This window comes from Aspergillus foveolatus, assembly GCF_047715535.1.
Source record: "Aspergillus foveolatus strain CBS 279.81 unplaced genomic scaffold BDW70scaffold_58, whole genome shotgun sequence".
Lineage (NCBI taxonomy): Eukaryota > Fungi > Ascomycota > Eurotiomycetes > Eurotiales > Aspergillaceae > Aspergillus > Aspergillus foveolatus.
The window spans coordinates 95,971-109,453 of NW_027396122.1; the positions used below are offsets into that span (position 1 = coordinate 95,971).

The window sequence follows — 13,483 nt, forward strand, 5'->3', positions numbered from 1 at the left end:
GCTTCGACCCAATCATGAGAGATACACAGGCACCCATGAGTGACGCTGGATCGATAGAGTTGAGCGCGAAATCTGGATCTCAACGATGAACTGTGGTTTGCATCGATATGACGTTCATGCGAGATCCACTCGGGCTCCAATCACCCGCGGGTTCGTATAGACAGTTTACGAAGTGCCGTCGACGATCCTACTATTTTTGCGGGTACCTTGATGTCATTGGAATGAGAGAGAACCAAAACAAGGTTCGACAACACATGTTCGTCTTCTGATCTTGATCTAATCCAAGGCCTTAACCCACTTTTCTTCTCTTCTTAATGGACAACTCTATACTTCGGGATCGTGTATCGACGAAAACTAAACCTGGTCATGATCGACAGCTAGGCAGTCTATTCTAGAGCAGTGTATGCGTGTCAGTCCAGTCCTCCAAACAGAATGCGAAATGCAGGAGAAAAAATGCAGAATGCATCACAGCTACCTGGCTCAAGCACCAATCACTCTGACTAGCAGTGTCAGAGAACAAAAAAGCAAAAAGGTCACACAACGTCATTCATCACCTTCTCGCCTTGTCAATATCTGTCCTGATCCTGTCTCTGTTTGCTGCTTTACCTCCCTCTCATGCCTGCTACCGACTCACCCAAGAAGCGCCACAACCAGTGCCTTTCTAATTGACTTACAGCAGCCAGACCAGACACGATGACGGTCCCTAACGGCAACGAGGCATCTGCCGCCTCAGAATTCACCAATCTCTGCGCCGACAAGGGACTCCTGAAGCGCCCTCAGGGGCTCAAGGACGAGGATGTAGTCGACGGCTTCACAGACGAGGTGACCCTCTTGTAAGTATACGAGAATACAGATCTATAACTGCAACCCACGCACTTCTAACAGAGCAAGACGTTTCCTGCAAGCCAATAAGCTGGATCCCTCCAAGGCCCTCGAGCAATTCCAGCAGGCGCTCGATTTCCAAACCGACAACGACGCAATCCGTCTCTACGACCTGATTAGTGTGTCTGAATTCGAAGAGACTCGGGCCGTGGTATGTCCATGCCGTCCACCCCGGTTGAAGTATTGAAGCAGGCAAATAGACGTTGCGCTGACCTAGGACGGGACGACAGTACCCCCACTGGACAGGGCGCTGCGACCGCTCCGGCCGACCCCTGCTCATGTTCGACGTCTCGGCCATAGGCAAAGAAGGCCTTGCGCACTGGCGAAAGACGCGCGATATGCCCAAGTCGATTATACCCGGCGGTCCGGCAAACGCAGACTCGACGGCTTCGGCTTCTACATCGGCATCGGCCTCGCCACCGCAATCGCCCAACATGGCGCAGCGTGCCCTCACCTACTTCGACTACTACCCGCGCTTTGTACTACCGCTGTGCTCAGCTGCTCACGGGAAACCGGTCACCAACTGCGTCTATCTCGTGGACGCGGGCCCGCTATACATGCGGCAGGCGTGGGACCTGCGTGAGTTTGCGCGCGACATCAGCTGGATTCTCGCGATGTGTTTCCCAGAGACGATTTACCGGTGTTATGTGAGTAAGAAAGGAAGAAACTAATCTTTCCCAACTCCCTCTCCCTCCTGGCCGGGGGTAGTATCTTATGTAGGAAGGATATTTGTTAATAGACGCGCAGTGCTGCAACGTCCCCAGCTTTCTCGCGCGGTTCTGGTCGATCATCAAGTCATTCATCGACCCGGCCACTGCATCCAAGATCCGATTCTTGCCCAGGAGTGATGCGTACGACACACTGAAGGCGGATATTGAGCACGATGATATTCCGACCTGTCTTGGGGGCGGGTTCCAGTTTGAGACGGGCATGCTGCCGGACCTGGACGACAACATTCGGCGCGCGCTGGAGTGGTCGGGGACGCAGGTTGATCTGCCTCCTGGGCCGATCAAATGGGTCCAGACTCCAGCTCCAGCTGAGAGTGGTACTGGAGCCAGGAAGGCTGTCGCCACTGGGACTGCTGATGGGGTACAGAGGGCGGTTGAGGTAGCTACGTTGCGGACTCCGTTTCGTCGGGTGATGCATGATCGATAGAGCGAAGCTTTGTGAATTATCTCGCTACATAGATTTTTGAACGTTTTGGATAGTGTCTAGACTACGGCGGACTATGTGCTTTATACACGGTTATCTCTTGGCTAGACGCTAGTTTCCAGCTTTTGTGATGCGCGGCAGGGATGGTAGATTGTCCCGCTATACTGTGTAGATGACTTGCCAGCTGCAATCACTCTGACGTAGCTGTCCAGAACGAAACCACAAGTTGACTTTGTATTTCCAAGATGCACTGTGGCTGCAGTGTACATGACTCGTAATTTGAGGGGTTAGCAACTCGGGGATTGTCCGGGGTCAGTGGAGCATGCGGGGAGGGAGGCAGTGAGAGCTTCATTGGGGATTCGATCGACTAGATGCCCCCTCCGGCAGCAAATTTCGGTAGTTTCCCTTTTGCCTCAAGCTCATCCATCCATGCGGGGTCGCGAGGGATTTGCCTTCAAATTTTGGTTCATCCATAAAACCCGTACTGCTGGGTTCGGCGCGCGAGGCGGTGCCTGGACCAATTCGGCACTGACCCCTGGATTGTCGGTACTTTGGCTCCTCAGTGCAGGGCGATCAAGAGCTCTCGGGTTGGGTGACCGGAGTTGTATACGAGTAGCTCTGCCTATATAATACAGGTAAGTCAGACGCTGGAGGTTTGTTGTTCACATATCCAGCTTCAAGATACAAGATACCCCTTCAGTTCCTCCTCACCTACGTGATCTTCATCATCATGGCAGTCAAGACTCAGGCCCTCGTCTCCAGGGAGGTAAATGTCCCTCCCAAGCTCGAAGAGATCACCCTTGACGATATCCGCGCCGACGAGGTGCTCGTTGAGATCCACGCTACCGGGATCTGCCACACAGATTTCTCCTGCATGAACGGGACACTTCCCGCTGCATTCCCCAGCGTGCTCGGCCACGAAGGTACTGCCTTCGCTCTCCCATATTTCCCAAAGATCAAGGCTAACCCACCATCCCAGGCGCCGGGGTTGTCATCGAAGTCGGCGAGAAGGTCAAGCACGTCAGGAAGAACGACAAAGTCCTCCTCAGCTTCGACCACTGCGGAGCCTGCTCCCAATGCGACGAAGGCCATCCCGCCTACTGCTCCGAATGGGTTCCCCGCAACTTCGGCCAGAAGCGAACTGACGGAAGCCTGACCCTAGCGGACGCTAGCGGCGCCAAAGTGCACGGCAACTTCTTCGGGCAGAGCTCCTTTGCGCGACACACAATCGTCAGCAGCGCTTCGGTCGTCAAGGTCCCCACTGATACCCGCCTCGATCTCTTCTCCCCGCTCGGATGCGGAATTCAGACTGGCGCTGGCGCCATCCTGAACACCCTGGACGTGCAGCCGGGCAAATCTGTCGCCGTCTTCGGTGTTGGCTCTGTGGGCATGAGTGCGATCATGGCCGCAAAGTTGCGCAATGCAAAGACGATCATTGCAATCGACTTGCAGCCGCAACGGCTGGAGTTGGCCAAGAAGCTGGGCGCGACACATACCGTGCTTGGCTCGGACGCCGACGTCGTGGCTCAAATCCAGAAGATTTCGGGCAGCAACGGTGTTGACTACTCGGTCGACTGTGCGGGCATCCCCCAGGTCGTTGAGAAGGCGCTGGATTGTCTTGGAACTCGGGGCAAAGGTGCCACCGTCGGTGCTCCCACTCCCGGTGTGCGTGCTGGAGTTGACGTCTTCTCGCACCTCGTCATGGGTCGACAGTATCTCGGATGCTGCGAGGGTGACAGCAATACACAGAAGGTAGGTAGTCTAAATCTCAGCGACAGCAACGTGAAGCTAACGACGACAGTTCCTGCCTTACCTTATCGAGCAGCATGCAAAGGGCCAGTTCCCCCTCGACCAAATGGTCACCTACTACCCTGTCAATGAGTTTGAGCGGGCATTCAAGGACGTCAAAGAGGGCAAAGCTCTCAAGGGTGTTCTTCTGTGGACATAGCGATTTGATTTTTGATTGTTTTAGCGTAGTATGCCATAATAAATTCCAGTGTTTGTCATGAAGGCCGACCGTAGAGCCCCGGAAAGAGAGGAGAGAGTGGTTGGTTGAAGCACAAGAGGTCGTCAATACGAGGTTATAGCCAACTCGTAAGTACCCTGTGACAAAGCCATTTCATGGGGACCCTGGGTGTCAAATATGGCCCGGTCGATCGTTGACAAATCTATCCAGGCGCATGGATACCCTGTTGCGCGATGGTGGTCAAGGACGCCGCTGATCTTATGACATCGTCGAACACTAACGAAAGAATTAAAAGTTTTTCCACTTGATAGTAGTCCCAAAGGCCACCCGGCAGCGATGCAGACGAAGATATTTGTCCATGAAATATCCCATTGAACGAGTTGGTGGTAAACGATTTGGACATATGGCTCTAGCGATAGTGAATTAGCAGATGAGCGGTGGCTTCAACTCGAATGTATGAGACTCACGGTTATATACGTCCAGTCGGAATCCTCGTATGCGAAGCATGCCATTACCACCCCACAAAAGAGAACACCTTCAAGAGCAATATCGACTTGCAATGGTTCCTTTGTATGGACTATAAGCACTCTTGTATACCATATTTTCAATGTAGATGCGCGTATATATGCGTGATTATTATATCTATATGCAGAAATAGTTTGCCCATAAATCAATCTTATTACACCAACATTACGAGTAGCGCTCCAACAAGTGCTCAGACTCCTCAAAGCCATCATCAGTCTTGGCCTGGCGGCTATTGCGGAGTCGGAATCCGGTCGTCGGAACTGGTTTCTCCAACCGGGTTGCCCAGAGGAACAAATCCTCCAACGGCAACAAAATGAGCCAGACTCGGTTGATCAGGAAGCAAATAACGACGGAGAACATTGCGATCGTCGCGTCGAGCCAGTAGTGGTTGGCCGTGGCAACAATCACCGACAGGACCAAGAGAGGATACAGGATGCCAAGAATGACGAAGATAGCGGTCGTAGCCATGGACCGGAGAGTCCTCCGCCCGCCGTTGAAGGCCGACCAGAAGTTGGAGTGGTAAATGAATGTGGAGCCGATGCAGAAGGCGTATGTGAAGTGCAAGCTTGGCATCGCTGCCAGCTGGTTGACCATCTTTCCACCAACCCACACGCTTTCTGCGTTCTCCTGGCGCACGGTATCGTGGAAGTTGAAAGACTCGGGGAGCAGACGGGGTGGCATGCAAGGGAAGAAGCAGAAGACCACGAATGCGACAAAGTTTCCGAGCGTCATCGTGCGGCGGGCGATCGCGAATCGCTCATGGTCGGGAGCGGCCCAATACCACCACGAAAGGAAGCTAAACAGTCAGCCTGGACCGCTTGTAGTTAGGTAACAAGCACTTACGCAACCGTCCCTGGAATATGCACCAGCGAGTAGATGCGATTAAAGAAGGTCATCCACCCGGGGTGTCCATTAAGAAAGTATGCCTGAAAGTCCGACTCCTCGATCGGGAAGAAGATGCTGAAGATCGAACGGTGCTCCAAGTCCAGAATAGCAATCCCGTGGTCCTGAGCGAGCTGCACAACGTCCGTTCCAGCCGGAGATAGGGCGTGCGAAATGGCCTTGGTACAAGAATAGAAAGCGTAGTTGAGGACCCAGTAGAACATTTCCACTAAGAACGGGAATTTCTGCACAATCCGACTGTGAATGTGATTGGCGAAGCGGGAGGAGTTTGGCGTCCGGATCACAAACCAGCCATATAAACGTCGCTTCGGCTCGTGGGGGTCCTTGCGGCCATTCTCGTCTTGCAGTGGGACGGAGCTGGATTCGATGTCGGACTTGAGGGACTCTCGCTCGGCAACGGGATCACGATTCTTATCAAGGATTTTGAAGTGTTTGTATCGATTGACGTAAAGGGAGGTAAGCATAATGCTAACAACGACCTGAAGCCAACAACTGTTAATACCTTGCCGTATCAACACGGGGAGACAAAAACGCACGATCGGCTCGAGCCACGTATGGGAAGCAAACTGGGGCTTCCCCAGATCGATCTTGTCGGTCCCATTCGACGCCATTGCGGTGGTTTAGGACAGTCACGGTCGGCAAGAGGGTGGAATCATGAGTCTGGGGGAATTGACTTCTCAAAGAACAGTGAAAAAATAGCACGCGATCGACCAAATATCGAAAGATAGACGAACAAATAGCGAATTGAAATGGGAAGAAAGCCCCTTGGTAGAATTAGATATTGAGAAGGGCAAAGAAAGCGCCCTGGAGAAGAATGAGTGTGTTGGGGAAAAGGGAGAGAGCAGAATCTGGGAATCGAAGGCAAAGCTGACAGGGAAGACGAGGATGGGTGGAGTCGATGTAAGCAGGGCGAAGCCTCGGTGCAGAACTGCAGTGCACAACTCACGATCCATGCAATTTATGATTAAACAAGTCTATGAAGTACTGAACTCTGCTCTTTTTTTATTTTAGTTTTTTTTTACTACCTTATTGATGGCAGCACTCATTATCAGCACTCTGCTGTGGATTGATCTGTCCCCTGAAAGAAAGGAAAGAGATCAGAAGACCCCGATCCACATGACTAAGCGGGTATCTCGTATCCGTACCCCAGCCTTAGGAGGTTAGTCTCAGCCCTGCACAGCCACTTGACATTCCATATGCGGAACGATCATGGACGCTGCAGACGCTACACTACATGGCAAGGGATTCTACGAGATATTAGTAATGTATTCTATTTTCTCTAGTTGATACTCCAGTCTGGGTGATACCAAACTAGCTACAGCGATCACGTGACGTCAGCATACTTTGTTGGCGAACCGCCGGAAGTTCCAGACCAAAAGACTCCTCATCAAAATCCATGGATTAGCTTAGATCCAAAATCATGCTTATACGGAGGCGTCTGAGGTTTTGATCGAGCTGAACATTGAAGCTCAAAGTCCTGTAGAACCGTCAGGTGCGGATCCCTCATTCCGAGACTGGACCACATCAGGCAGTCAAAAGTATATATCTTGGCGAACAAAAGTGACTAGAGAAATTTCATATATAATCCACGAATCCATGGGACCGTCATAATTCCAGAACAACCTGCCCCTCAACTCCAGACCAAGGATCAGACAGCATCGCCTCCGTTGTATGGGCACCTAATGTCACTGTCCTCGTGGGAATCTCGTCTAGACCCAAAGTCACTGGTGTCGCGGCCGCTTCAACTATACCCTTACTAAGACTCGTGAAAGACGCTCGACCCTCGCCAGGATATGAAGCCGTGACAGTGATCCTTGAGCTTGTAGGGTACACTGACTCTACTAGATCCCACGATGTGATGATCTCGTCCTCGTTCACGTCGACAACATGAATCTCCTCATACCACACGACACTCTGCTCAAAGCACACATCCCCGCTGATTTGGAAACAGGCTAGACCCTCTGGACAGCAGCGGACGGAGCTGGAGTGGCGGTAGCAGTAATCCCCTGGAAGACAGTGCTCGGAGGCCACGCAGCAGTCTTGCGTTGAGGGGATACAGGTGTCGCCGCATTGCTTTCGCTCTGGTGGGCATGAAAGATTGCGTTGCGGGGGACCGGAGAAGGCATCGGTTCTGTCTTGAATGACTGTTACTTCACTGGATCTTTGAGAGTTGTCGACAAGGTTACCATATGTTGTTGGCATCGGTGCACTTTCAGGTCCGGTGTAAGAGACCGTCTTGGTGAGCAGGATGCGCGAAACATCTGAAGAATATCTATTGAAATATTGAAGTACATCCTGTTCTATTGCGCGAGATCCAGCTGAAAAGGAGAGGAGATAGAACAGCGTGCGATAGAGCGACATGGTGCGCTGAGATGCCATAGTAACAGAGTACGCGGTCAGAGAGTATCGCAAGTTGGGACTGGTATGGACGAAAGAGGACTAAGGTAGATATATACTTGCTGCACAAAGAGACCTGGCCGGCCTCTGCCACCGAATATAAATGGAAGGGCTTTGTTCCGATTTGAGTATACGGGCGCTTAGACTTTGCTCACAGCGGATCCTCTTATGCAACTGCAAGGACCGGCCCGTCCCCAGCGCCTACAGTACCATACTAGTGATGGTACCCTATAGAAGTTCAGATACATGGGGTAGGTATGGCGGCTACATTAGATCTCTAACCGCCGACACCCGCTCAGTATGCAGCCCGCACTGAATCACATCACACTTAGCGCCTAAAAGAGAGGCCTGTTATTGGCTAGACACGAGTATTCGCGCCAACCTAGCATATACCTCCTAACCTCATCTAAGTGTTAAGGTGCATTTTTTCGTTTACGTAAAATCAAAGGCGTTTGTTATGGTGGCCTTGCAATTACTGGGTAGCCAGCCAGCCCTAACCCGGCCAAGAAGTTGGGAGCCCTTGGATGAGATATTTCATGAGATATTTCGAAGAGATAGTAAGTACAGAGACGCTTTCACCGACTCAGAGAAACAGCTGTTTATAATATTAACACTATATCAAAAAAGCATATATATACGGGACCAACATTCACATAGTTCGCGCATATCCGAGGCACAGTCCTCATTTAGGGAAAAGCCCACCCTCCAGTTCGCTTACTGAAGAACCCATCGGGATCATACTTCGCTTTGATCTCCTTGAGCTTCTGATATCCAGCAAACGTGGTCAGGGGGTCCTGATCATGACTCGCATCATTCAGGAATAGCGGCAACCCCTCTGTCGGGGGCACCGACTCGACCATCTCTTTATAGCTCTGGTTCGCCTCTTCGAGTTCCTCCTCGCTCAGCAGTGACGACGCAGTCAGGAGGAAATTCACCCAGAACCATGGTCCATCAGGCATCTGCATGGCGTTACCGCCAAAGTTGGAATTCGATGCGTCGGTGAGCGATCTCGGAATCGGCTGGACGTCCATCGAGGTCAGGAGGTACTTGCCCTTGTTCTCGTTGCCCCAGGCGACCCATTTCTCGTACAACTTGTTGAGGCTTTCTTTGCCCTTTTCATCGCCACTGTGGACCGACACGCGAAAAGTATTCCGGCCCTTGTTGAGTTCGGCGCTGCCCGGGATCGGCAGGTTCACGACCCCGTTGTAGTCAGTTTGCTTGAGGGTATTGGCCAGGTGCGGGATGTCGGTGAAGTTCTTGAAGACGTCGCCTGCGTCTGGGCCATCATACACCAGGAACATGATGATTGCCTCGTCGAGGTTGTGCTGGAGCCCCGGCGTGGGCAGTTTCTCGTAGGTCCCGATGATGGCGGCTTTGGGGTCGTCGTTGTACCGGATGAAGTTAGTAATTGCGTCCAGCACGGCCGTGTTCTGCTGGAAGAGGTAGATTATGTTGCCAGCGTAGAAGGTGTTGGCCGGGTATGACTGCACGGTGTACTTGGTGACGACGCCGTAGGCGTTGCCGCCACCGCCGCGCAGGCCGTAGAACAGGTCTGGATTGGTCGACTCGGACGCTGTCACGATCTCGCCGGAAGGGAGGACGACCTCGAGCTCGCGGAAGGAGTCACAGGCGAGGCCGTACTGGCTGGAGAGGTAGGAGAGGCCGCCAGAGAGGGCGAGGCCGGTTCCCACGCCGGCGAGACGGGCGCCGACGACGGTGCGGTTCCACTGAGCAAGGTAATCGTAGATATTGCCAAAGTTGCCGCCGGGCTGGTAAGTTGCAAGGGTCGACTCTTCGTCGTAGAACCGCTCAGTCATGCGAGACAGGTCGATCAGCACGCCCTTATCGACGGAAGAGTAGAAGTCGTTGGGGTTGTGGCCGCCGGCCTTAATGGCGAAGCGGGAGTCGGAGCGTCGGATCGCCTTGATCGCGATAGAGACATCATCGGTGGAGATGGGGTAGACGATGCATGAGGGCTTGTACTTGCTCTGCTCAGTGTTGTAGTAGGAGTGCGTCGAGTCGATGTAGTTGACGCTCAGGGTGTTAGACACGACCGTCTTCGACCCAAGCAGCTGCGTCAAGTTGCCGCAAGCCTCGGGGCCAGGGCCAGTAGCCTTGGTGGCAGAAGCACCGATAATCAGACCCAGGAGGGCACAAGCTGAACTGACTTGGCGGAACATGATGTCTTCAGCCCTACCTTTCACACATACCGTGACGGTCCGTGGAAGCGCGCCAGGGAGCAGTTAGGGCTTTAAGTACTCCATTAGCTGCCCCTGAATCCAACGATGGAGACAAAAAAGGTACCAGTATCAGTTGGAGAAAACAAGCGCATTCGACACATTGTTTGCTTGTCCTTAACATGTCAGCTTGACTCTGAATTAGGTCTGGATTAATCAACGACAACCCGATACGCAATACGCCATTTCGCCTCGGCCCTGGAATACCGCAGTCCACTAAATGGGATCGGCAAACTGGCGTACAGAAATAGACCTGATTGGCGGGTACCCTGGAACCCATCGTCAGGGCTGGCGGCCATGGTTTCTCGCTTTGCAGCTTGGGGCCGCACGACTGTCGATGGCTCGATCGAGACCGCCAGGGTCAGGCACAGGGGTGTGACGAGAACCTGGAAGTCTGCAAGTCTCGCATCATCGAAAACGTATTTCTGACTGCTGAGACATACGCAGTTCAGTACAGGAACGTCGATAGGTCTCTTCATTGCCGCTTCATAGATCCTGACTCAGGTGTACCGAGGAATTTCGGTAACCTGCTTCGTTCTTTGACCACTGTGGATCTACCGAATGCACATCTTCAACGGTTCAAGGGAACCCCGCAAATGCTGTTTGCTCGCAAACGCGATCAAATGCGTCACCAATGCACTTCGTATATCGATACGCATAGTCACATTGCTAATTTAACGCTGCTGCCTTGTTTAGGGATGCAGCGCGAGGTGATCTACCTCGACGACGGCGCCATTCTGCAGGATAGGCAGTCATTCGAAACAATTGGACGAGAGATAAGCCATAGATCATCGACAATTTTTCTCTTTTTAAGATACAATTTTACTTCAAATTTAGTCCCTTGATACAGGGCTGAAACGGGCTGAGTGTTATATAAGGATTATGTCGCAAGGGACATCGAAACGAGGCTATCTCCAGCACTCAAGACACGTCTTATTTTATTTCAGCCAGGAGCATACTCTACATCGCGGCAGATGGAAGCTCTGGGGTATTGCAGTAACTTGAAACTGGGGTCTCAAAATACTGGGGTCTCAAAATCGCCTAGAGCGAGGACTCCATCGTACAACGTACAGAACCGATGATCATTGGGCTGTCCGCCATATTCCAGAATCAAAAGTTGTGAGCGTGCGCTAGGAGAGTGTCCAAGAGGTAGTTTATTCTCACTAGTGCCGTAACCGTCCGGTGCGTGTGGGTTTCAGCGAGTCAGTTAACAGCTGTCATGACTCCACAGAAACAGCATGATACCAATACAATCCCGCAGTGGCCGTCCAACCGGGCAGCCATTGAGTTTCTTCACAATGGGCTATACAAACTGTTTCAATAGCGACTCCAGACCTCCTTTCTTATCGCCAGGGCCGGACCACCGCTAATGGCCAATCAATCCATTCTCTCCTCTCCTTTCCAAGTACCAGCTCCGCCATCGCCACATAACGATGAGGCAGCTGGTGAATCCACCATAGACCAGAGCAGGCGCGATCGAGCAGGATCGCATAGTGTGCAAGCACGACCATGGCATACATATTGCCCTCCTCCATCATGCGATCAAAGTCCCGCGGGATCAGAATAAACCATGTGAACACACTAGGCGCATCGTCGAGGCGTCCAGCGGACAGTCTCTTATGGATCTCTTCTAACTCCACAGCGGCAGGCTCGATTCGGCAAGGGACTTCGTGACCTGCGTGAGCGGGGGCTGGAACGGTCAACTGGGTGACGACCGCAAATGTGGCACGAAGACTATTAAGAGCGGCGCACAGGGCTTGCGACTCAGCCGCCGGGACGGCTGGGTTTTTCTCCCATAAGAGACTTAGCCTAGCTAAGCGTCCATCCTCCACGCTGATCCAGCTCGTTGTGGGCTCGCGCAACATTGGGGCACCATGCCGTTGGACGGCGGGGTACAGCAGGCTATTCGAGATCCAGCGCTGGAATCTCGAGAAGATGCTGAAGATGCCTTGCTGCCCGTGAATCGCTCGCGCGGCATGCATTGCGAGCCGCTTGATGGTTTCTGGTCGCTTGGACGGCACGTTGCGTGCGACCTGGAGAAGGGCGCCGCATTCCTCGCTGACATTCTCCATGGTGATAACATTGATGAACATGGCGAAGCCAAAGAGTGCAGCGATATTGTCCTTGTTGATATTCTTGATGACTTCTAAATACTGCGGAAGAGCCTGGTCGACGTGGAAGGCGGACTCTGCGAGTAAGCTCCGCGAAGTCGTCGAGGACAGCGACGCCATATGGATGTATGCGACGCTGAGCAGACCATGTCCAATAAAGGGAAAAGAGCCTGCCAGCTCTGGCAGTGCTTCGCGCCAGATACTCTGTATACGAGGGAGGTGCGAGAAGCTCCTGGCCGTGTGGGCACAGAAGTGGCAGTAGAGCTCCAGATCGCGCGTACCCCTGCGACAGAAGGACGGGCCTATCCCAGTCGCAGAGATACGAGTAGGAACCCGACCGAGTAACGAGACATTGCTCGTCCGCCCCAATGGGTAACCCCATGGTTGGCTAAGATACCGGAGGGAACAGTCGAAGCCCCGTTGCGTGCAGTTTCCGCATACGGGTTTGGTCTCGTCGCACTGCACCGGTCAAACCAGATCATACAAAGCCGCCCAGAACGGTGAACACTACCTTTATCCTCCGCTGCTTGCACAGAAAACAGCCGTACCTTGATTTATGGTGGAACCGGCGAATTTTCTTTGACGGCGGCGGGACACTGGCCATGTCGGTAACTAGACAATTTCATCGCTAGGTGCGAACGCTAGGTACAGACAAGGCTGAAGCCCATGTTGGACGTACTCCAAGTAGATCTAATAATATTCAGAACTGAGTCACGGACGAATGGAAGGTTATTCGTTCAGGGCTAGAAATTTGACTTGAGACACACAGGGCACCAGCTTCAGGATCATGGCCTCGGCCGACCAGGGAGAGTTTCACCTTGTGAATAGCTGCGACCAACCTGCTGCCTAGTCTGACACAGGGGCGATAAAAAGCCGGTATACATAGCACCCTATTCTAAGATAGATCTCTGATTATGACGAATCGACCGTAGACACCGACGATCTTCATAGGCCGTGTTCTACATCCTTATCACCAGTCCCTTGTAATCTGAAGCAATCCCCGTACATTTGGCCTCTATTCCCCATACGAAAGGATCAACTATGAGCCATCAAACTGAGCAGACACCTGAGATCACGTGTACCTCGGCCAGTGTGGGCTCGGAGGTGGTTGCTAGCGTCAAATTTGACTATGTAATCAATATCTGTGACGAACGATTGTATTGAAAGTCTTGGTCTCCTAACTACGATCTGTATAGGCAATTTATAGCTTTTCTAAGGTCTCAAGAGAAGGATCTCGACATCTGTAGATAGTTCAGTTTATATGAGCTGCTGCATGGCGATGTGATGTATCAAATGATCGGACGAGCGAG

General features: G+C 52.4%; 6 protein-coding genes across 6 annotated transcripts; 2 read left to right on the forward strand and 4 right to left on the reverse strand.

The window, feature by feature from the left end:
- Positions 1-106: 106 nt before the first annotated feature.
- BDW70DRAFT_170598 (SEC14 family lipid-binding protein) lies at positions 107-2,184 on the forward strand (the record flags this gene model as incomplete). The annotated part of the gene is made up of 5 exons (XM_073742971.1): positions 107-833; positions 892-1,033; positions 1,113-1,529; positions 1,630-2,014; positions 2,150-2,184. Exons 1-5 carry the CDS (start codon positions 694-696, stop codon positions 2,182-2,184), a joined length of 1,119 nt encoding a protein of 372 aa, XP_073592936.1. The 5' UTR covers positions 107-693.
- A 580-nt stretch (positions 2,185-2,764) lies between these two features.
- BDW70DRAFT_162903 (NAD(P)-dependent alcohol dehydrogenase) lies at positions 2,765-3,982 on the forward strand (the record flags this gene model as incomplete). The annotated part of the gene is made up of 3 exons (XM_073741213.1): positions 2,765-2,957; positions 3,014-3,786; positions 3,836-3,982. 3 exons carry the CDS (start codon positions 2,765-2,767, stop codon positions 3,980-3,982), a joined length of 1,113 nt encoding a protein of 370 aa, XP_073592937.1.
- Positions 3,983-4,058: 76 nt separating this feature from the next.
- BDW70DRAFT_100218 (uncharacterized protein) lies at positions 4,059-5,050 on the reverse strand. Its single transcript, XM_073734269.1, has 2 exons — positions 4,468-5,050; positions 4,059-4,409 (listed from the first exon to the last, which is right to left on the reverse strand). The coding sequence occupies exons 1-2, from the start codon at positions 4,735-4,737 to the stop codon at positions 4,203-4,205; spliced, it is 477 nt and encodes a 158-aa protein (XP_073592938.1). The 5' UTR covers positions 4,738-5,050; the 3' UTR covers positions 4,059-4,202.
- Positions 4,755-10,005, reverse strand: BDW70DRAFT_152766 (uncharacterized protein; the record flags this gene model as incomplete). The annotated part of the gene is made up of 5 exons (XM_073739495.1): positions 4,755-5,006; positions 5,132-5,321; positions 5,369-5,813; positions 7,108-7,467; positions 8,544-10,005. The coding sequence occupies 5 exons, from the start codon at positions 10,003-10,005 to the stop codon at positions 4,755-4,757; spliced, it is 2,709 nt and encodes a 902-aa protein (XP_073592939.1).
- Positions 10,006-10,214: 209 nt separating this feature from the next.
- Positions 10,215-10,541, reverse strand: BDW70DRAFT_162907 (uncharacterized protein; the record flags this gene model as incomplete). The annotated part of the gene is made up of 1 exon (XM_073741214.1): positions 10,215-10,541. The coding sequence occupies one exon, from the start codon at positions 10,539-10,541 to the stop codon at positions 10,215-10,217; it is 327 nt and encodes a 108-aa protein (XP_073592940.1).
- Positions 10,542-11,405: 864 nt separating this feature from the next.
- BDW70DRAFT_170602 (uncharacterized protein) lies at positions 11,406-12,777 on the reverse strand (the record flags this gene model as incomplete). The annotated part of the gene is made up of 2 exons (XM_073742972.1): positions 11,406-12,377; positions 12,658-12,777. The coding sequence occupies 2 exons, from the start codon at positions 12,775-12,777 to the stop codon at positions 11,406-11,408; spliced, it is 1,092 nt and encodes a 363-aa protein (XP_073592941.1).
- Positions 12,778-13,483: the final 706 nt, after the last annotated feature.